The sequence below is a fragment of the Gracilinanus agilis genome, chromosome 2, assembly GCF_016433145.1.
Source record: "Gracilinanus agilis isolate LMUSP501 chromosome 2, AgileGrace, whole genome shotgun sequence".
NCBI classification, from domain to species: Eukaryota; Metazoa; Chordata; class Mammalia; order Didelphimorphia; family Didelphidae; genus Gracilinanus; species Gracilinanus agilis.
The window spans coordinates 241446412-241471139 of NC_058131.1; the positions used below are offsets into that span (position 1 = coordinate 241446412).

A 24728-nucleotide genomic window follows, 5' to 3' on the forward strand; every position below is an offset into this window, starting at 1 on the left:
TTTTTTTTATTTGTGATAGAGTGATCTTTTAACATCAAAACCCCAATCATATTCCTATCAAGCCATGTGATAGATCATGTTTTTCTTTTGTGTTTCTGCTCCCCCAGTTCTTTCTCATAAGTTCCTCTGGATTGTCCTGAGTCATTGCCTGGCTGCTAGTAGAAAAGTCCATTACATTTGATTGTACCACAGTGTATCAGTAGATACACTCTGTGTACAATGTTCTCCTGGTTCTGTTCCTTTTGTTCTGTATCAATACCTGGAGGTTTCAGTTCACATGGAATTCCTCCAGTTCATTATTCCTTCGAGCACAATAGTATTCCATCACCAACAGATACCACAATTTGTTCAGCCATTCCCCAATCTAAGGGCATCCCCTCATTTTCCAATTTTTTTCCACCACAAAGAGTGCAGCTATAAATATTTTTGTACAAGTATTTTTCCTTATTAACTCTTTGGAGTGCAGATTCTTCTAAATAAAGTTCAATTTAAGCATTACTTTCTACATAGTGGTTCCCATATCTTTTTTGGCCTACCGCCCCCTTTCCAGAAAAAATATTACTTAGCGCCCCCTGGAAGTTATGGAACTATTTATTGAACTCAGAATAGAATGTAATACAAAAAAAAAAAAAAAGTGTGGCCATCACTGCTTTCCTGGATCACTGCAGCACCCACCAGGGGGCAATAGCGCCCACTTTGGGAATCACTGTTCTACATGAAGCTTTTAGTGAACCTCAGTTGCTGATTCCTCTCCTAACTCCCCACCCTGACCCCCCCCAAAAAAAATTCCTTTAATTTATTTCATATATATCTATACAAGATACATTTTGTCTTCCCCAGTAGACTGTCAGCTCCTTGAGAACAAGGATTGTTTTACTTTCACCTTTGTATCCTCAGCACCTATCACAGTGCCTGATATATTGTTGCTATTGAGTCATGTTGGACTCTTTGGGACCCTATTTGGAAGATTTTTTGGGCAAAGATATGGGAGTGGTTTGCCATTTCCTTCTCTAGTGGATCATCTTTTGCCCTCCACAGCACAGCTCATAGTTGCCTTGAGGTACATAAGCTCCTCCACCCTGACAAGGCAGTGATCCTGGAAGGGAGTGCCTGGTGTATAGTGGGCACTTAATAAACAGTTATTGATTGATTGACATGGAGAAGCATCATGGAATAATGGATAAAGTTAGCCTTGGAGTCAGGAAGACTTGCCTCTTACCCATATTGTCTGTGTGATCCTCGACAAATCACTTAATCTCTCAATGTCTCAGAAAATTCTCTTAGACTATAATTATAGAGCAGAGGTGTCCAACATGCTGTCTGCTGGCCACAACATTCAGTGTCACCCAAATCAGATTAAAATATAATTGAGGAATATTTAGGAAAACAAGGGAAAATACAGTAGACCATAAATAATGTTAATATGTGGTTTTCTAAGTCATTATGTGACCCACGGGGTTTTGAAGTAGTAGCCTACCGTGTTATAGAGCATTTTCCAATATTTTTTGGTAGAGATGACCAGAAAGATATTCTTAACTTTTTTGTATCATGGATTCCTCTGGGAATCTGATGAATCCTTAAGACCCTTTCTCAGAATGATATTTTTAAATGCATAAAATAAATACATAGTATTTTAGAGCCAATTATATTAATATATAGTTAACAAGCTATTTTTTTTCTATATTTATGAACCTCAAGTTAAGAACCCAGGGCCCAGACAAACTAAATCAGAGGTCTAAACAAATTAATAATTTAATAATTTAAATATTTAATAATTTGAAATAATTAGTATTATTATGCAACCCTTTATTTCTGAAAAATAATTTATGCACACTCCCTCATTTGATCCTTACCCATCCCAATAAATTAACTAGTTACAATTATTATTAGCATTTTGCAAATGAGCAAACTGAGGTCCACTGAGATAAATTAACATACCCAAAGCCAAATAGCTAGTAAGTAGTCAACAGAAAATGTCAAACAGCTCTAGTAGTTTTCTTTCACAAGAAAATCCCAAATGGAGTCACAAAAAGTCAAACACAACTGAACAACAAATCTAGAATTTGAACATAGGTCCCCTGACTTCTAGTTCAGTGTTCTTTCCATTTTACAGTTTAACCTCAAGAAATAATGAGCTTGCTCAGGCAGCTAGGAGATTTAGTAGATAGAGAACCAGGCATCGAGGGAGGAGATCCTGGGTTCAAATCCAACCTCAGACACTTCCTAGCTGTATGACCCTGGACAAGTCATTTAACATCAGTTGTCTAGTCCTTACCACTTTTCTGCCTTAGAACTCATACTTAGTATAGATTCTAAGACAGAAGGTAAGAATAAAAAAAAAAAAAAGTAATGAGCGTCTTGTTATTATAAGTGTTTGAGCAGAAACTAGATGAAGCTCTGTCAAGTATGGTTAAGAGGGTGGAGGGTGAATTATTGCAATGGGTGGGGATTGGATTAGATGCCTTCTAAACTTCCTTATTGTAAGATTCTATGGTTCTAACATTGTCTGGACAAATACTAGGTTTTGTTATGAATCATTCTTCCTTTGTCCTTCATAAAGAACATTTAAATTCCCTTCTTTCACCTCTGTTGAAAAAGCTTCTATGAAAATGAAATAGCAGTGAGAGAACATGGGTGAGGGGGACAGGGAGCATGTATTAATTAATGCAAAGCAATTTTTTGGAGAAAATGCACTAGCAGCTGGAGGGAACCAGGAAGGGTTTCATGTAGAAAATGATGCTTGAACTGAGTCATGAAGAAACCCATAGATTAGAAGAGACAAGAGTAACTAGGAGGAGCATTTCAGGCATGAGAGACATCCAACACAAAACACAGAGAAAGGAAATGGTTTGTAGTGTGTGTGAGCCACAGGAGGGCTCTTCCATCAGTGAACAGTAGATACCCATTCCTTGCCTTGAACATCTAATGGGGAGGCTGGATGAGATTAAAACTTTTGGAGAAACCCTTCAGAGGAAGCTTCTCACAAGGAGGTTCCCTTTTTAGCCTCAGTCCCACTTCGGAAAGAGCTCTGAATCGAAAGTCAGAAGCACTGAATTTGAATTCTAGTTGTGCTACTTTGTACATTAGTCACATCCCCATTCTGGGTATCATTTACTTTTTCTCAGATTGGAGGTAAATTTTCATTTTATGTTCAAGTCACTAAATCCATAAACATGGATGAATTTTTCCTCAACGTTACAAAAAATGTTTCTTTTAAATCAAAAGCTATGTGATGGAGACATAACAGTGCTTTCCCTCTTAGGACAGGGATAAAACAAGGAACTTTACTATTATCTGACATGATTATGTAAGTGTTAGTTAAAGCCTTGAGTCAAGAATAAGAATAAATCAATAACATGTATTAATTAATGCAAAACAATTTTTCAGAGAAAATGCACTAGCAGCTAGAGGGATCAGGAAGGGTTTGGGGTAGAAAGTGGTGCTTGAACTGAGTCATGAAGAAACACATAGATTAGAAGAGACAAGAGCAACTAGGGGGTGCATTTCAGGCATGAGAGACATCCAACACAAAGAACAGAGAAAGGAAATGGTTTGTAGTGTGTGCGAACCACTGGTAAGCCAAATAATGTGCAAGAAGATTGTGCGGGTTAGAGGAAGGCAGGGTGTGAAGAGCCTGAAATGCCAAATAGAGGAGGAGTGTATATTTAATCTTTGAAGCAATATAGAATCACTGAACTTATCGACGAGGTGAGGAACGTGATTAGACCTGTGCTTTGGAAAATTATTTTGGCAACTGTATAGGAGATAAATTTAAGAGGGGAGAAACTTGAGGTAGAGAAACCAAATGGGAGGTTTTTGCAATAGTCCACCTTAAGAAATCAATGAAATAACTGTGGGCAAAGAAGATAGATATTAAAGTATCTTTATGTTCGGCTGATATGTTAGCATATTTTTTGAGCTTCCTATTTCTTTTTACTTTTACACATAGCATAATATATAACATAACATAATACATATTCTTTGTTATAAATATTTATTAAATTATAAGAAGTTATGTTTATCCAAAAGAAACATGTTCTCACCATAGCTATATCAAAAAATCTATGTCCCATTTTTCCTCCTTCCCCCTCACCTAGATGGCAGGTAATATGATATAGGTTTAAACACATATATATTTTCATGTATGTATATGTATAACCATTGTGCAACAAGACACATATTGCTTACATGAGAAAAAATTCACGGAGGAAATAAAGTGAAGAATGGTATGTTTCAATCTGCATTTGGATTCCATCTATTCCTGCTATGGCAATGGATTAGTATATTTTAAAGTGCAAAGGACAAACATAATAAAAAATGGATTGAACAAGATGGTGGTGTAAAAAATAAACCCACAAAAATCATTAGTATTCTGAGATATATATATATATGCATTGATTTATATATTTACATACACACACGTATGTATATATACCCACTGATAGAGAACAAATCCAAAAGAAATTGATAGTGAAAATAGTATTCATTCAACACCAAAATGTATCAGATATTTGTGCTTCTTGTATGTTAGATATATGTAAGACTTATAATAACAACTGTAAATCAATTTTAACAGACATAAAAAAAAAGAATTAAAAACTGTAGAACTGTCCAACATCCATGATGAGGTATATTTAATATCCTCAAAAAATAACCATTACCTAAATTCAATTTTAGATTTAATTGCAGTAATTGAATTATCAATGAGCTGCTTCACATAAATTTAAGTAATAAAATAGAGAGAGAGTAGACAGACAGAAGCATCAAGGGAATTTTGCTACTTGAAAAGGAGAAAGACTTATAATACTGGATCTCAAATTATATATAGTAGCTATCAAAACAATAGGCAATAGTGGATAGAAAATAGAAAATTAGGTTAGTAGAACAGAATTAAACCTAAGACAGTGAATAGACTAGTATTTGAAATTTAAGATCTCAGAACATTAGAGAATTAAGTAAAAAACTTTGGGGAGTAAGAGAGTTAGTAATAGTGATACTGAAAAAAACATAATGTGAGTGAAGCACTTTAAAAAAAAACAACCACAAGTGGGGGCAGCTGGGTAGCTCAGTGGATTGAGAGCCAGGCCTAGAGACGGGAGGTCCTGGGTTCAAATCTGGCCTCAGACACTTCCCAGCTGTGTGACCCTGGGCAAGTCACTTGACCCCCATTGCCTACCCTTACCACTCTTCTGCCTTGGAGCCAATACACAGTATTGACTCCAAGAAGGAAGGTAAGGGTTTTAAAAACACACACACACACACACACACACACACACACACACACACACACACACACACACACACACATACACAAGAGAGCCAAAGGAAGAAAAGGATGGGAAGCAGACAGGCAGTATATTAGATAGTAGTATGGCAAGAAATGAGATTAGATCTATATTTTATACCATGTACCACTCTAATACTAAATCTCTTGCTCAAGTGTTTGGCATTGTTTATGAGTTATTTCTGCTGTCTGCCTTCTCCTACTTCTATTCATCAACTGCTAAACACTACTAAGGAAGTCATGCAACTGAGCTGAGTCCATTACAAATTTGTCATTGAGTAGGAAAATAGTATCAACTGGGTTCTAAAGACTGTTCGATGATCCCTTATCTCACATTAACTCTATATTACACTCTCTATAGCAGCTAGTCGGAATCTTCCCTTTTCTCTTTAAGCCTCTCAAAGGACTCCCTCCTATTCCCTTCCAGTAAGGGAATCTCAAATTGTCCATAATTTAACTGAGAGGAGAGAGAGAGAGAGAGAGAGAGAGAGAGAGAGAGAGAGAGAGAGAGAGAGAGAGAGAGAGAGAGAGCGCGCGCGCGCAAGCGCATCATTCACAAGCTCCTTCTTCCCTCAAAAACCCTCTTCATTATCTTCCATTCTTTGCCTCCTTCTCTGCAATTTCTGACAAAAAGGTACTAAGACCAAGCCCTCTACTTGTGTCCTTGATTCCACCTTCTTTTGGCTTCTCCAGGACCTCACCACTTCAATCATCCCCTCTACCCATTTCCAGCCTCTTCTTAGTTATTGTTTCCTGTTCTTCCTACAAATATGTCGAAGTCCTCCCCCTCCTTAAAAAAAAAAAAATCCTTCCCTTGATCTTGTCCCTCTCTGTCTATCAAACTCTGTCTCTTCTCTTTGTCAGAACCAAACTTGTACAAACTATCTCTATAGATATGCTCACATCTCTCTCAGTTTTCAGTCCTTCTACTTCTAATCCCACCACTCCTCTGAATATACTTCCTCCATAGTGATTAGCAGTGATCCTTTTATGGTATTTCATACTCAACATATCCAAAATAGAACTCCAGGTTAAGAAACAAGCATTCTGTAGCCCTCATAGTTATGATTTAGAGGCTCAAAAACATCAGAGGTGAATTATTTTCTGAGAATCTATATTCTTATTTTTGCTTGTTTTCCTTGGTAGGAAGTAGGTAGGCTCTTTGGCTTCCTACCAAGGTCGTTTAAAAGCTTGTTTTGTTAACTTAGTCATTGACACATTGAAGGGTTGAAAAATTACTAGACTTGATGCTTCTGAGAAGAGAAGAATATCTAACAGACTTTGGGGTGGGAATAAATTGATCTTGTCTTGGGTTTGAGTGGCTGGATACTTCCCCAAGCTCTCATCTAATCAGTCAAAAAAGCATTTAAGTGCCTAGTATTTGCAGGCACTGTGCCAAGCATTGGGGATACAAAAGAAACAAAGTCAGTCCCTACCCTCAGGGATCTTACAGTCTAAAGGGGGAAAGCAACATTCAAACAAATACATACAAAGCATGCTAAGTATAGAATAAATAGGAAGTAACTAAAAGAGGAAAGGGACTAGAATTAAGAGGGATTGGGGAAGATTCTAGTAGAATCCTGCCTGTAGATGATAGGATTTTAGTTGGGGCACATTCATGGGTCATTGGGGCATTTGTGTAACAAAGAGCCATCTTCCTGACCCAATTTTGATTATTATTGTTAATTTTGATTTTACAAATGTTTGCACCAATAAAGCAGTTTTTCTGTCCAGCATGGAGACTGTGCATAGCCGTGGCACAGTAGGATATGTTCTAAAGACTATTTCAGGAGAGGGAACTGACCTAGACTTGGTTAGAGATATTTCTATTGTGGTCCTTAGTTCTGCCTTGGCTAGAACATGGAGTCTTCAGGAACCAGACCTTGACTTGATCTTAATTTGGACCTTTTAGCTTCACACACAACCATCATGTACCACCGATTCTAACCAAAAGGTAACTGAACCAAAGTAGATAATGTATACAATGAGAAGGGCCTTACCTTAGGACTTAGGAGACCTGGGTTCTAGTACCAACTCCTTCATTGCTTGGGCAGTCTCCTTCATGGGCCATAGTCTCCTATCTATATAAAGTAAGAAGGATACACTAGATCATATTCTTAACCATTTTGTGTGTGCATCAGGGACATCTTTGACAGTCTTGTAAAGACTGTGGACCCCTTCTCAGAATAGTATTTTCAAATGTATAAAATAAAATGCATAGGGTTATACAGAAAATAATTATGTTGAAATATAATTATCAAAATATCTTTTATAAAGTTCATGAGCCCCACAGTTAGGAAGTCTTGAACCCGATAATTTTTTCTAGGTTTGTGGACAGCTACATGGCATAGTGGATAGATTGCTAGATTTGAAGTCAGGATAAACATAGTTCAGATCTTGCCTCAGATGTTCACTAGCAGAATAACACTAGACAAGCTGCTTTAAACTCTGTCATCTTCAGTTTACTCAATTTGTAAAATGGGGTAATAAAAGCACCTATCTCAAAGATTTCTTGATCTAAGGTTCAAACAAGATTACAGTTGGACCTCTTTTTACATGAACTCAACACATGCAAATTCAAGTAAAAGCAGTTGGCGATTGAAAAAAAATAGAGGCTGAATAATATGTAAAATAAAGACTTTTAATTTTGTGCTAAATTTGAGCCATTTTCCCAAGTAGCATATAGTCTCATGGCAGTTCACCCAGCCATGCTTACTCTCACTCTTGAGAATCGCTAGTGTGTGTCATTACATTGTGTATCAGTCTTTGTTTCAGGTTTTTCTCTTGTAACAAGTCACATTCACATCAAGGCAGGGCTTCTCTTTGTTTTATTATTTATTTATTGTTTATATATATATAATTATTGTTATTATATATAATTATTATTAATGCTATTTAGTTTTTTTTAATGGCCCAAAATACAGAAGGACCTCTGATAAGCCTAAGAAAAGTCATAAAGTGCCTAGGTATATTCAGAAATATCTATTAATAATGAGATTCCCTATTATGCACGATTTTCAACTTAGTCAAAAGGTCTTGTTCACATAAAACGAAATCCTACTAGGGTTGTATGTGCATGCATATATGTGTGTTTACAAACATATATATTTATATACACATATACATCACTTTGCAAACCTTCAAGAACTCTGTAAGGGCTATCTATTATAGCTTTATTAATATTCTTTGTGTTCTGTGGTCTTTCACGTTCTGGCATTCTGACCCCGATGTGTAGACACCATCACAAGACAAACAAGTAGCCTCATTTTTCTGGGCCACAGGATGGAACCTCGGTGTTATGTGACAGAAGCTTCTTTAGGGCATTCACCATTTCACAGGGCTGGCATTAGATTTTAAGACACTCCTCCAAAGGTGATAGCATTGCCAGACCTTTTTTATTATTTGCCAGGTTAGTAGCTTCTTCTGGACAGTGTCTTTGCTTCAGTATCCTGTGTATGCCTCTAAATATCCTCAGTCCTGTGGTGATGAGAAGTATGTGATATCGATAAGGTCAGGGTTCACTAGAACCTTAGACTGACTCTTTTCGTTCAGCCAGCTATCTTGCAGATGGGCGGCTTTGGTCACAAGTGGGTCCAGTGGGGAGAAGGTGGATGGCTCAATTTAAAAATAGTCCTTGCTCTTGGAGAGGTGGGGGGAGCAAGTCCTATTCACAAAGGATCCAAAATATTCTCTACTGCAGACCATTCCACCTTGAATGTGCTTGATAAATATTTGTTAGAGGAATTACAGAATCTAAGGGCTAAAAGGGTAACCTAAACCATCTCCTACTGAAAGTAGTACGTGCCCTTTACGACATCTCTGATATCTTCCAGCCTTCTAATGAACCATCTTCATAAAAAGAAGATTAAGCCATTTAATATAAATCACCCACAATCCTAGAGCAAGACCTAAAGTATGGCATTAATAAGCACGGATAGAATCAAAGTTTATAAAATAATAATAACACTTCCTGGGAGGAGATTCCATCTTGTTGAAAGCCAATAATAAACCCTTCCTGACCTGTAGAATTTCAAAAGCTTCATTCTGAGTGGGGAAGGGAACATCCTAACCACTTATCCTCAGGTGTTTCTTTCTCATCCTATAAAGGTATCAAAACAGAAGACAGCTTGAACCATTCCCCTGGCCAGAGTGGATTCCTCAGCTATGGCTCAAGTTTTGGCACTCCACCCACAGGACAGACCCCTTACACCTACCAGATGCACGGTCAGTATGATGAAGAAATGCCCCATTTGGTTTGTCTCCGGGCAAGCAGCTAAATCTAGTGTCCTCAGGCACCAACAATTTAATTTTAGCCAGCCCTAGAGAGAACCATGAAATAGGAAAGGCTACAATCTTTTTCTCCCTGCTCCTGACAGTCTGCCAATCCCTGAAGCAGAAAAGACGTGGAATTCTCTTGAGTAGAAGGGGACCAGAGAGATCTTAAAGCTTTACAAATAAAGAAACTGAGGTATAACAAAGATAAGTCACTTGCTCAGATTTACCCTGTGATAATAATACAAATACAAGTTACAAATATTATCTTGCTTAATTCTCACAACAACCCTGGAGGGGTAGGCGCTTTTATTAACCCCATTTTACAGTTGAGGAAACTGAGGCAAACAGGTAACTTGCCCAAGGTCACATAGCTAGCAAGTATCTGGGACCATGTTTGAACTCAGTTCTCCCTGTCTCCTTTGTTCAGCTCTCCATCCACTGTGTCACCTAGCTCCCTCCTCTGTGGGAGTATAGAAGAATACCCAGGCCAGTTCTGTTTTCCAGTGCACCATTCTTCTCTTAACTTCTTTTTTCCCATCCCCCCTCCTTCCTTCTTTCCTAAGTCTGTTAAATAGTTCTTTTCCCTCCTTGACTCCTTGGTACAGTTAAAAAAAAATTAATAAGAAGAAAGGTAAAACAGGTTGCTCCAGAAAGCAGCTGTCCCAAGATAAGTAAGGTCTGGCCCCATGGCCCCCTTGTAGAATCAGGGAAGTTTTCTACTCTGTTTCCTCCATTGACCATGGGAACTTTTCAGGTGATTTTATACAGCTCTGACTGTATCAGGAAGTGTGGGCCAAGCATCTCCCCGTGCTGCTGCAGCAGCTGCACTGTGTCCCAATTAACTACGTTCAGACTTAATGCTAATGGCTATAAACTGCTATTGACACAACCCAGGCATTTTGTAAGCCTGGATATATTCCTCCCTAAGTATTTTTTTTAAACACAGAACTCTTAGAAACCATGCACATGTGCTTCATATTAACTTTTTTTTTTAAGTTGTTCCAGAGGATAAATAAACTCTCAAACTATTCCCTTTTCAGAATGGGAGATGTTGAGCTTATGTTTTAAAAGGGAAAAAAAATTGAAATAAAGGAAGTGAGGAAGAAGGCAGGGGAGGGAGAAGGATTGAGATTTGGTTTGAAGGCCAGGAATTCTGGTTGAGAGGGGAAATCAAGCCACATTTATAAAGCTGAAAGGTATGTTTTCCCTTTGTGGTGCCATTAGAGGCATAGATTCTCTGGATGTTAGAAGTAAGAGGGAATTTAGAAGATAGGTGGTCAGAGATGGAAGGGACCTTAGAGATCGAGTGCAGCACTCTTTCCCCCAGCCCCTGCTCTAAAGATGAGGAAACAGAACCAGTATATCACAAGAACTGCCCCAGAGTCCCACAGGGAGCTGGTGGCAGTGCTAGCTTGGGTCCCCAGGTCTCCCGACCTCTGTTCCCCAGCCCTACAAGGCAGGCTTTTCTGGACAAGCTAGTTACGGTCATTAACATTAACATTAACATTAACATAGAGAATTGTCAGTCCTCCTCCTTCATTATAGTATACTTGTTAGTGTGGTAGCCGTGCTTGGCTAGACTGGAACCTTTCCTCCTAAGAGTATAAACTAGTCGGACGAACAAAAAAGCATCAAAAGCCAGGGCGTTGTTTCTCCTTTGCCTCTGTGTTTGGGGGGGTGTGGCAGAGAGTATTGAGGGAGGGAGGGAAAGTGAGAGGAGGAAGAGCATATATACGGAGAGAGGGGAAAGAGACAATATGAGAGAGCCAAAATGTGTGAACAGGTTTATTTTGAGGTTTTGTTTTTTTTTTACAGCTATCATTTTTTAGTCCCTCATGCATCAAACTAAGAAGACCAGCAAAATCTCTTTCTATGCAGTGTATAGGGAACAGTCCCAGACTAGATGCTGCCCCCTGAAAGCTATGTCTAGTTTTATCCCTAATGGATTATTTAGCTTTAATGGTTCACATTTCAAGACAGCATGATGAATTGGAAAGATTACTAGATTTGGAGTTAAAGGATCTGAGTGTAAACCCTGACTCTGACCTTACTAGTTAGCTAACTAATTCACTCCCTGGAAAAAAATCATCTCACCTCCTCTGAGTCTCAGTTTCCTCATCTGTAAAATTGGGTAATTGATAGCTACCTCTATGATGGGAGGAATCATGTGGGGGGGGGATGCTTTGCAATCCTTAAAAGAGTTATACAGGGATACATGTATGTTTGTGAATGTATGCATGCATGCATGCATGTGTGTATTTATGTGTATGCATTCTTGTATATATGTGTGTGCATACACATATATACACATACATGCTCCTGTTTCCTCCACTGCCATTTCTGATTGACAATCAAAGGCAAGCCCAATTGTGGTTGTGGGGCTGGAAACCTCTACACAGGCACAAATATCTCTCCAAACCAATCCCTCAGGGCAGGGAAGAGAGGAAGGAGACAGCTCCTGTCTGATGGAGCTCTGTTTTGCAAGAAACAAAAGACACAGAAGAGGGAATGTGCTTTGGGATTGTGGCATTTAGAGCCTTGTCCCTATGTTGGAAGCTGAAAGGCTTCAGAAATAGTACAAAGTTAAAGTTACATCAAGGTATGTTTAGCCTCTCAGTGCCTGATCTTCTGTAACAGGTTGTAATGAGAATGACTATTAATAATAACAGTTCTGTTATTAGTCTAGCATTTATATATTGCCTTAAAGTTTGCAGTTATCTTATTTAGTCATCACAACAGACTTGGGAAGCAGGTACTATTATCCTGATCTTCCAGATGAGGAAATTGAGGCACAGAGAAATTTCAGTGATTTGCCCATTGTCAGACAACTTGCAAGTATCTGAACACCAGTCTGCCTGACTTCCTAAATCTAGCCTATTTCTACTAGAAGTCAAAAGATCTAGGATCTAGTCTTGGTCCTGTTGTTAAGCAGCTATATCACTTTTAGCAAATCACTTCTCTGGACCTCAGTTTCTTCATCTGTAAATTGGACTTCATCTAGAGGATCATTAAGGCCCTTTCCAATCATGGCAGTCTATGACGTGCCTTCATTCAATCCTCACAGTCCTGTGAGTCCAGTAGTGCAAGATCTCTCATCTACTTTTTGTAACTGAGAAAGCCAAAACTTGGCTAAATGACTTACCCAAGTCCTCTCAAAAACGGAAACTTAAAGGTAGCTCTTCTGATATTTGCATAATGGACTTTTGGCTACCTGGTGAAATCTTTGGAGCCCTCACAGAATTTTTTAAGTTCACAGACCCTAAATTACAAGCCCCCATGTCAGGTCCAGCCATTGTTCTTTCTATTATACAAGAGTCAAATGGAATCCTCTCCCCGTTTCCTAGGAGAGCAGTGAATCTCAGTTTTTCTCTTGAGGCCAATGGTGAGTCACCTCTCTCTTCTCTTAGGCTTTTCTCTAGGAAGCAGGAACCAAACTTAGCATCATGCTGACTTTCTGTTGTGTTCTAGCAATTTCTCTGAGTATATTTGGTAGGTTTTCCTCTTCTGAGTCTCGCCTTTCCTTGGCCTTCTGGGAACATTTGGTTAAGTTTCCTGCTGATCTCTTTCCCTCCCCACAACCCAGGTGATGGTGCTCATTCCTACTATGTATGAAGTCTCTGATCAGACAATCAAGACCCTCAACAGTCTGGCGGTGGCTTATCCTACAAGTCACTCCACACTCCAACCAAAGGGAACTATTTTACACCTTTCGCAGGCCCGCCAATTTCCCATCTCCATAACTTTATTTATTCCAAATCCTCTCCCTGGAATGCCTCTTCTCTCTTGCCATGACTGTTTGTTGAAACCCTTTCCAGCCTTCAAGACCCAGCTCAAATGGCACTTCTTCCATGGAACTTTCCCTAATTCACTTACTAGGAAATAATCCTTTTCTCTTCACTATGTCTCTATTTCTTTACCTTTGTGTCTCCTTGAGCATCTAGCAGCAGGTTCCATGTGTAAGTAGACTTTTATAATTGTTTGTAGAATTTGGCTTTGAGGCTTTATCTCTTTGTCTAGAGAGAGGGTGGGCCCCTTCCTAACTGTGACAGTATGATTTGGTCATTCCCTCATCTGAGAAAGCTTGGAATGATAGACAAAAACAGCTGGAGAGACACAGAGAGAGAGTGTGTGAGTGTGTGTTGGGGTTGGGGGGGGGGGCAGCAAACAGAGAACTAAGTTAAGAATAATCCCTAAGAGATAATTAAAAGCCAAACTCTTTGCCCGATTAATGCTAGAAGAGAAAAAAAGTTGTGGGGGGTTGGGGAGGTTCTCTTGAGACATGCGAAAGCAGATGTGGAAAAGTAGAGAGTTTGGAAAACATTTTCTTATATTCCCTGTTGGGAAATCTCCCTCCCCACCCCCCGCATACATATTTTCCCCCTCACCTTCACTAACAAAAATGAAATTTTCATTAACAAGAGGAAATCCTGGAGCTGTAAAAGTATAAGCTGAAAGATAAACTCCTTTGGATATCTGTCTTTGAATTAAGGACTTTCATAGCAATGAAGTCAGATAAGTCTATTTTTTTTATATAAGAAGAATGTGGGGTAGTAGAAAGAACATAAGACTTAGAACTAGGACAGACCTTGGATTTAAGTTCTGAGTGCCATTCAGTAATGGTGGCAAGTCACAGTTTAGCCATGTTATAAAATGGGCATAATGGTATCTGTACTATCCACCACATGAGGAAAGTGTTTTGTAAGCCTGAAATCACTACAAAGAGGTGATTGGATAAGGTGAATTTTAACTAACAGTGGAAAGAAGGAAACCTTCATACATAGTGGTACCCTTGTTAAATAGCTGGGCCTCTGCCTTAAAGGACTTATCCATGATAACCTGTAGGGGAAAGGAGGAGCTAGAGACACAAGAGTATTCACAGATTGGCCTCCAGTACAGAAACTCCACTAACAGGTAAAACTCAGGCTATGTTTCAACAGTCAATGATAGAAGGAGATACTAGGGGCAGTGTAGTGAAAGGACACTGGACAGACAGTCAGGAAACCTGCATTTTCATTCTGATTCTTCCTCTAATTTGCTGTGATCTTGGATAAATACCTTTTCCTGCTTGCCATTTCTTTATCTATAAAATAAGAGAATTTTGTTTCAACCACATCCAACTCTTCGTGACCCCATTTGGGGTCTTCTCGGCAGAGATACTGGAGTGGTTTGCCATTTTCTTCTCCAGTTCATTTTGCAAATGTATGAATTAAATTTATGGCTGGACTAAATATAAGAGAATGTGGTTGCCAATTTTATATTTAATACAGCTTAAGTCAAAATGACTTTTTTTAGCAGCTTTATTTACAAAAAGAGGGAGTGAAAGAAAAAATATCAAAGAGGGTAGAGTAAGAAGTCTAGCTTATCACCCTAAATGTTGTTCTGGTCTCCAGCTCAACCCATGCAGAGGTTAACCCCTCAGCTGGAGGGCTTGATGTTGAATTAAGCAAGGGTTCAACCCATGCAGCCTCCTCCAAGAAGGGGAGGCCTCTAAGGAACTAAACTGGCAAACAGGGTGAAGTGACTTGCCTGGTGTCATACAGATAATAAGTGTCTGAGGCTGGATTTGAACTCAAGGCTTCCTGACTCCAGACCCAATGCTCTATCCACTGTGTCACCCAGCTGCCCTAATAAGAGAGTTGGAGAATATAATAATTTTTTTTAAGAATTATTTTTGTAGTCAGCATTTATATAGCATTTTAAAGTTTGCAAATCACTTTATAGCTATCTTCATGGTAGAGGCTAGTATTATTTCCATTTTACAGAGGAGTAAACTGAGACAGACTGAGGTTCAGTAGACCAAATTTGAACTCAGGACTTTTGAGTCCACATTCAGCGCACCATCCACTGTGCTGCAGAGTTGTACAGAATAGACTTAGGGACTTGAGTTGTGCTTTTGTGTTCTTTATTTAACCTCTTGCTGCCATAGGACCAGTACTCTAGTGGATGATAGTAAATACTTATAGATTAAAAAGTGGCACAGAGTGGTAGAAAGAATCAGGTAGCACAATAGAAAGAGCATCAAGAGTCAGGAAGACCTGGCTTCAAATTTGCTCTCAGGCACTTCCTAGCTATATGACCCTGGGAAAGTCACTTAACCTCCTTGTGTAGCCCTTATTACTCTTCAGTCTTAGAAGGGATACTGAGACAAAATATATGGGTTTTTAGAAAGGTAGGAAGGAAGGAACAATAAGCAAACAGGAGACCTCTGTTACTAATTTGCTTATGTTATTGGGAAAGTCACTGCCTGGCTGTTTTGGGGCCTCAGTTTACTCCTCTGTATGGGGAGGGGAGGCACCTAAATATTTGCTAAACTTCTTTCTCAGCCCCAACATTTCCCAACCATGTTAGGCATTCTCAGAACGGAAAGGGAGAAGCGTGAGCCTGAGTAACAAAGTCATCTTCCTCCTCCCACCCCCCAACAACATCTGTCAGCAACAAGGACCACAGAGACGTGTAAATGCTGGTGCCATCTGGATAGGGGACCGCTGTCCTGACGGAGAGGAGCTCTGTCTGCCTGAGCATCCGACTCGCTTTCCAACCCTCCGCTCTCGGGAAGGCAGATAAAAGTCCAGGTTTGGGGAGTTCCAGGACTGAGAGGAAGGAACTGTCCATTTTGAACCGGGACCTGGTATTTATAAATGTGTCTAGGTTGTTGGACTGTTCGTGTGGATCAAATATAATAATGGAGGGGAAACCGTACCTTCTGAAAGAAGGACAACCTACAAACAAGAAACAGAATAATAGCTTTTGAACAGTGATACTTGCATAACCCAGTGGAATTGCTTGTCGGCTCCGGGAGGGGGCAGGGAAGAGGGGTGGGAAAAGTCGTGAATCATGGAACCATGGAAAAATATTCTAAATTTTAAAAAAAGAAGAAGAAACAGAACACATTGGAGATTATCTTAAGAGAGAAGGCACTAGTATCAACATAGAACCAAAGGTTAAACGAGTTGCTTAGGATCACATAAGTAATTGAGGTAGATTGGAATCCAGGTCTTCTACCATTTTACCCCTGGCACATTGTGCTATCTAGCAGCCTGATAGGGCAAAAAGAACCCTGTATCAAGCAGGTTACTTATTCCCTATAAGTCTCAGTCTCATTATTTATAAAATAAAAGGATCAAACTAGTTTTTAAAACTAGTATATACTTATTTTTATATTTTAGTATATACTTATTTTTATATATTATATATAAAACTAGTATATACTTATTTTTATATTTTAGATGTATTAATATTATTTATTGTTTATATTATGAATATATTTATATTACATATTTATATATTTATAAATATATATATAAATAAAAGGATCAAACTAGTTTTATATATGCATATATAAAACTAGTTTGATCCTTTTATTTTATAAATAAATTTTTTATAAAATTTTATTTTTTATTTTATAAATTTTTATTTTATTATTTATAAATAAATTTTATAAAACTAGTTTGATCCTTTTATTATATTATATATATATATATATTACATTATATATTGTGTGTGTGTGTGTGTGTGTGTGTGTGTGTGTGTGTGTGTGTGTGTGTGTAACATCAATTCTTTCTTACTTTCTGTCTTGGAATTGATGTTAAGTATCAGTTCTGAGGCAGAAGAGTGGTGACCAATTGGAGGTAAGTGACTGACTTACCTAGGGTCACACAGTTAGGAAGTGTCTGAGGCCAGATTTGAACCCAGGACCTCCCCACTCCAGGCTTGGCTCTCTGTCCCCTGAGCCACCCAGCTGCCCCATAGATTCAGTAGTTCCTTTCTAGCTCTAGATATATCCATATAGTTAGAGAAATTGGTAGAGCACATGTCCGATCACTTTCAGATCTGAGACACAAAACCAATCAATCAGTAGGCGTTTATTTAGTACCTACTCTGTGCCTTGTGACTGGAGAGCCAACCCTATGCCAGGAACCCTGGAGTTGAAGTGCCACATCTGACATACAGTGACTGTGTGACCCTGGAGAAGTTCCTTCACTTATGAGTATAATACTGTCAGGGGGCAGGAAGGAAAGGAAACAAGCATTTATATAGTTCCTGCTATGTGCCAGGAATAGTGCTGGGGGAATATCTTCTCATTTGACCCTCACGACAACCTTGTAATGTAGGTGCTTTGGTTATCCTTTCCAGTTGAAGAAACTGAGGCAAATCGTGGCTTTCCCCTCCGGTCACACAGCTAGTAAGTGTCAGAGGCAGGATCCGACTCTGGTCTTCCTCCCTGCAGCCCAGTGCTGTATCTGTCATGTGCCCCCTAGCACAGGGGTCCTAGGCAGCATGGCTAGAACTTCTTCTTCCTAGAGTTCCCTTTATCAGCAAGATCACAGATCTGGTCCCCATCCTACAGCCCGCATGCCAGCCCAATGACAGGCACTAGGCTTAAAAGGAAGGCTATTTTGATGGCATTTGGTACATAATTCTGAGGACAACTATGTTAAAAGTTGATTTTGTTAAGTTCATGCCAGTTCTATGCAAGGCACTGTATTGTGTTCAGCCCTGTGGGGGGATACCCAGGTAAATAAACCCTGGATCCTGCTCTCACAAAGCTCCTAGCCTAGCATTAGGGATAAGACAAATAAACAGGCACAATTATTTTTTTAATTCTTATTTTTTCTTTTAAATTTTCTTTTCTTTTTTAATTTTTTCCAAGGTTACATGATTTGTGTTGTCCCCCTCCCAGAGCTAACAAGCAATTTCACTGAGTTATACATGTATTATTATTACATGTATTATTATATACATACATCACTCAGATCCTATTTCCATATTATTCATTTTTGTAATAGGATAATCTACAACTATAAAATACAAATTAGAACCCAAGTACATGTGAGGACAGAGTGGCCGATTCATGTTTTCAAAGAAATTTGTTGTGCATCTTTAGTGGGAACAAAACAAAACAAATACACACACACACACACACACACCCTCAAATAAATACACACACACACACACACACATATAATATAAATTTAATGAGTGAGCCACTTCTATCACCACTTCGTGGGGTAGGGGAGATATTCTCTATTAATTTCGAAAGGCAAGAAAATGCATTGCCTGAATCAGGATCTACATTCCCACCATGATAATTCCCTAGTGATTAAAAAAAAAAATTTTTAAAAAGCGAGAGCAGCATGTTCTAAGCCCTTTAGGGCAATATGCCCTTCTGCTCAGTAATTGAAAAGGATAATTAAGGGGTTCAGAGCTAGAGAAAAACATCGCTCCAGGCTCAGAGGTATTTATTAGAAGGACTCTGTGTATAGATGCACATCTTGAGGCCTGGCTCAGAGAAAAACCTAAAATGGGTCCCAGGCAAGGTTACAGGATAAATAATTTGCACACTTTCAGCAAAGCGATTTGTTCTGCTTCTAAAGTTTTATTGGAAAGGGGGTAGCAGGAGAAATGAGCCCCCCTCAAAAAGATTTTTTTAAGTCTTAAAGTAGTTCTTGAGAATAACAGTCACACCTTGGTGAACCTTAAAAAAAAAAAAATCTCCAAGATTCTCTCTGCTTAAATGTGATCTTTATCAATCTCCCGGAACAACCTCCCCAGCCTCAAGGTAATCAGTGATCTGCTAGACACTAATCCCTTCCCTTTAGACATTGCCACTAGTCTGAGGTTTGGGTTTTTTAATTCTCTTCTTCTATTTATTGAAGTCTGATGCTCATGTCTTCCTAGCTCCGGCAGTACCCAGATTCCTAGATTCATAAACTTGAAGAACTAAATGAGCCCTTAGGAATGAACTAGTCCAACCCTCTGGTTTACAGAGAAGGAAACTGAGACTCAGAGAGGGCAAAAGACTGACCCCAAATCTCATCACACAGCAAGATTTCCCTCTCTGTTAATTGCACCAGCGTGACAGGAATGCCAAGGGCTTTTTGTTTGTTTGCTCTTTGCTTGCAGTGGCTGCCCAGCTTCCTTTCCAGAATTTCAGGCAGGCATGTGGACAAGGCGGGCAAGCCAACGCTTGGATCATTGTTGCTCCAACCACAGGTTTTCCTTGTCCAAAAAACAGGCTGCCCAACACAATTGCACAACAGCTTAAACTGTAGCCTAAGGCTCTCATAGCTGCTGGTAGGTGGACTTTTCTAATCCTTAAGCTCTGCTGATCTATTCTAAAGGAAAATTTGGGTTCAGAAATGTAGACATGAATTTTGCCAAATGATCATAGAAGAGAACAAGAGATCCATAAGGAACTCTTATCTTGGGAGAGGTTCAACTTGAGGGTCCAATTTATTTTAGACTTTTGGAATTCGATGCTCAGCTTCCTTGTCACCTTATCATTAATTAGGTAGACATCCCATATCATTGCATATGTAAAAAGCAAAATTGTATAGATTTTAAAGAGTTTGTGCTGCTTATTCAACATAGGGACTATCCCATTGTTTGGTGTTAGGCTCATTCAGCAGAGATTAGTTCTGTCTCTGGTCTTGTGGTAGCAGGGAAACATATTTTTGTTTCTGTTTTGAGGAAGTATGCTGAGTTCCTTATTTTTTTTTCCATTACAGCATGGCAAAAACCTAAGGTTACCTGTTTGCTTTGGTTTGTGCAGATTGATAGGATGGAATGTAGATGATTGAGTTTAGATGAGGAGACATCGAATTTCAAGAGTTGGAAGGATCCTTAAAACATACAATGTCAGGAGCTAGAATAGACCTGCAAAATCATTTTAGTCCAACTCCCACAATTTACAGATAAGGATATTGAGCCCCAAAAAGGAGAAATAACTCGTCAATGAATTTGTAACCTAGTTAGTGGCAGAAATGAAACCGAGACTAGTGGTACTCTCCTGCACAGTTATCAGATTTTTATTAACAAGCATTTACATCTCAAATTGTCAAACATTACAAGTGAGGACTTGGATTTTTTGTTGATCATCTAAACTTAGGAAGGCAATGAAGAAAATGTTAATAGTTCAGATTAAACTTGAAAGTGTGTTACGTACACATTTTTGGAGATCCCTTTGTTAAGCATTTACCAGGATTTACCCTGACCTGAACCCAGTTTTCCTAGACCTAGAATTCTTCCAAGATGAACCAGCATCTTCATATTATTAATGCTGAAATGAGCGTATTCACTGCTTATTGGAAAGAGCCATGGATCAGGAATCAAGGGATCTGGATTCTAGTTCTGACTCCTCTCTCCAACTAGCTGTGAGACCTAGAAAAGATGCAGAATTACTATATATGTCCTTTTCTGAAGAGGCGTGATTGTTATAACAGTATGAGGTTCCCTTGTGCAGAAAAGACTTTGGGTTCTCAAAGTCATTGTCTTTGGTGCACATGTTCTGACAGGCTTCAGATATGGGCAGGGAGAAGACCTGCGTATCTCAAATCCAAGGACCAGCCTTGCTTAGTACAGAGAGACTCTTAACTGACAGGTGATCTTCAGGGGATAAATTTGGGAGAGGAGCATGGCAAAGCAGCTGGTGGATTGATGGCTATTGACTTGGACATGGAGGAATACTGGCTTCCTTCAGGGGAGCTTAACCTGCTAAAGGATTGTTGTATTGGATATTTCCCATGTAGAACTGTGTTGGACCAATTGGAGGTAGTGGTTTTTTCACCCCCCTCATAGTGCGTCAAAAATAGCATTTGTGTGGTGAATATCTGTGCTCTTAGCTGGGGCTCTTTCTATCTTCTGTTCTAAGAAGGTGGAGGTATACTGGAGGTATATGCTGCTTGGAGAACTTGGAATCAGAGTTCAGTTCAGTTTTTTTTTTGGTTGTGTCCAACTCTTCATGAAAAAAGTTTGTCTTTTATGATTCCATTTGGAGTTTTCTTGGTATTGGTATGAAGTGGTTTGCCATTTCTTTTCCAACTCATCTTATAGATGAAGAAACTGAGGCAAACGGGGTTAAGTGACTTGCCCAGAGTTACACAGCTAGTGTCTGAGGCAAGATTTGAACTCCAGAAAGTGAAACTTCCTGACTCCAGACCCAGCACTCTATCCACTATGCCACCTAGCCACCCCAATCAGAGATTCAGAGACGTGGCTTCAAATCCTGACTTTGCAGTCTTAGTAACCTTAGAGTAAGTCACTTCCCCTCTCTTGAGGTCAGTCCCCTTATTTATAAAATGAGAAGAATGGATTAAATGACATAAAAGGTTCCTTCCAGATCTAAGTCTGTGATCCTATTTCTTGTGATCATTAACAATTTTTTTCCCCCAGAGCCCTCCAGTCTTAATGGTTATTTGTTTCCAGAAGAAAAATAGCTTCTTCCTCCATTCTATCCCCTTCATACAGACCTTTTGTGGCAAAATTATTAATTTACACTTTAGTTATTATTTAATGATGAGCTTTTTTCCATATTTGTGTCATATCTCCCTACTAGACTATAAACTTCTTGAAAGCAAGACCATTGTCTTCCTCTCTATACCTCTATCCCCTCAGTCCAGCTCAGTGTTCTGTATCTTGCAGGTGCTTGCCAAATGTTTGTTGAAGGTTAGTTGGGGAAAAGGAGGATTGTTTTGGCAGTGAGGCTGATAGACATTTTTTCTGTCTTAGAATCAATACTATGTATTGGTTCCAAGGTAGAAGAGTAGTAAGGGCTAGGCAATGGGGCTTAAGTGACTTGCCCAGGGTCACACAGCTAGGAAGTGTCTGAGGCCAGATTTGAACCCTAGACCTCCCATTTCTAGACCTGGCTCTTGATCCACTGAGCCATCTACCTGCCCCCAGGTAGACTTTTAAAATTAGAAGGGACCTCAGAGATCATATAATCACCTGGTGTAACTTCTTTGTCGTTCCTTCAGGGATACTGAGGCTAAATTCAGGCAATGATTTCAAAGCTCCAATTGCAAGATTTTTCTGAAATCCCAGTTTTCTACACCCAGGTTAGGACTACTAGTAGTCCTGCTACCCCACCATGCTGCCAGGGATCAGAGAAGATGACAGACTTCCTGGAATCTTACAAAAGAAAGCATGGCACTGCCCCCTGCCCTCCTCCCCAAGGCAGGGGAACATTGAGAAATCCACCGTGACCCTGCATAGGGTCATCAAAAGGCTGGGGCTAATCAGCGAAAGGGCATAAGAAGAATGTGCATGGCGCACTGTCCCCAAGACTGCTCAGCTTTGTAAAATTGAAACCTCCCTGGCAGGAGGGGCAGGTCAAGGCTTCTCCTTCCCAGCTGGCTTGTATTAGTCTCAGTCTAAGACAGCGGCGGCAAAAGCATGCTTCCTACCCCAGCAAGTTCATCAGGGGGAGGCCTCCTTCAGGAGGGGTCAGATGGCACTCTTTACAGTATAAATAAAGGTCCCCTTCCCCTCCTACTCCCACACATATCAGCACAATATCTCTTTCAAAGATTTCAAAACACTGGAGCAGACCGTGCTAAATTGACTTGATTGTTTTAAAACTAGCCAAAAAAATAAAATTAAAGGAGTCTCTAGCCGGGCTTTCTGTTGCTTCATCGAGGAGCATAGCCCCTGGAGGGAGCCGTCTCATGGTCATCCTAGCTGCCCCGTCTGTGCCCCTGGAAGGGTTTTGGCCTGGGAAGCTTTGATGTTTGGCTGTATTTTTGCTCTGTGCTTATGGTTTAAGTATATCAAGCCCAAGTTAGTGTAGGTCAGTGGGAAGGAGAGCAGTAAACCAGATCCATTTCAGCCCGGACACTTAGACTGAGTATCGACTGGTTTGGAAATACAGGAAGCCCCTCGTTCTCCAGATTCCCCAGTGTCGTCAACACACTCTCTCCTGGTCTAATCATTGAGGCTGTGAGATAATTTCTAACTAGGAGATAAAAAAAAGAGACCAAGTAGGGGGAAGTTACCTCTCTTTCCTAAAAGGAGGAATCTTTTCTGGGATGTTGTTTTGTGAGGTTTTAAATTTTACTTTTAATTCTAAATGTGATAGGAGATAGGGACTAGATGAGTGAATTTTTAAGCACCTGCTATAGGCTAAGGACTGTGCTGGAGATACCGAGAAAGGCAAAAAAAACTCTCAAACTCAGCCTAACGAAATCTGTAATTTCATATGCCATAAGGAGCTAAATGAATGAGAAAAGTCCTCCAAGCAGTCAGCAAGTCAGCACCTTCTCTGTGAAGAATTGTCTAGGGTCCTGAGAAGTGGTCACTTTTTTCAAGTTTATTCAACCAGTGTCAGAGGTAATAGGTGAACCCAAGTCTCCTTGGCTTCAAGACTAGTTCTCTGACCTTTGTAAAGGCAGTAACCATCTACAAAGACAATCAAGCAAATCTACCTAGCAGGGGATAAAATCTTAGCCCGAAGACCCTAGTCTTTAACATAGAGATCGAAGAATTCACACCCAACCAACAAGCAAAGAAAGCACTTTGATTCTACTGCTCTTTCCATTTCTGCTAGAAGTTCTGTCATCTTTGAGATCTTCTTTCTTTTCTTGTTGGTTGGAGGGTTTTTAGTTTGCGATTTTTGCCATTGTTTTTTTAAATAGTGTTCATCATTGAGTGTACTGATCTGATTCTGCTCATTTTTTAACCCAATTCCTCATACAACCCTTTTCCTTCTTCTTTATATCACTTATTTTGAGTCCATAACAATAATAATACATAATAAACTATAATTAATTCAGTTATTCTCCCATTTTTAGGCATGTTATATAGGTTATTTCCAGGTGTTATGACAAATAGAGCAACTATGAGTAGTTTGGAAGAAAGAAGTCTCTCTTTTTTTCTATTATAATTTCTGAATAGATTCTTAGCAGCAGAATTTCTAGGTCTCAAAAAGTATGACCACTTTGGAGACTCTTATTGATATATATTACCATTCTGCTTCCCAAAATGTTTGCATTGGGAAAATACCATAGTCATACCAACAGTTTAACAAACTGTTTCCCCAAGAGTCCTGTCAGGATTGAATTTTATAATCTTTAAAATATTTTTACTATTCCAGTAAATCTTACTACTTCAATAAATATTATTCCAGTAAATATAAGGTAATATTTTTAGGTTGTCTTTATTTCCATTTTTCTAATTATTAAAGAGTTTAAGAATCCTTTCATGTGATCATTAGCAGTTTGCATGTTTAGGAGTATATATTATTACTCTTACAGGAATATGTCAGTTTCTTTTATATATATGTTCATATATACATATTTTTTAAATTATTTTGAAATAAATATTTTGAATATGTCAGTTTCTTATATATTTTGAAATCAAACCTTTGATATGTTTGATTCTTTCCCAAATCTTT

At 39.1% G+C, this 24728-nt stretch overlaps 1 protein-coding gene across 1 annotated transcript in view; it reads left to right on the forward strand.

Annotated features, from left to right (window-relative positions):
• EYA2 (EYA transcriptional coactivator and phosphatase 2) overlaps nucleotides 1-24728 on the forward strand; it is a 167064-nt gene that overhangs the window by 17850 nt on the left and 124486 nt on the right. Inside the window, exon 4 of the mRNA XM_044663808.1 lies at nucleotides 9392-9508. Within this exon, the coding sequence (XP_044519743.1) occupies nucleotides 9392-9508 (117 nt within the window). The remainder of the gene's footprint in view (nucleotides 1-9391; nucleotides 9509-24728) is intronic.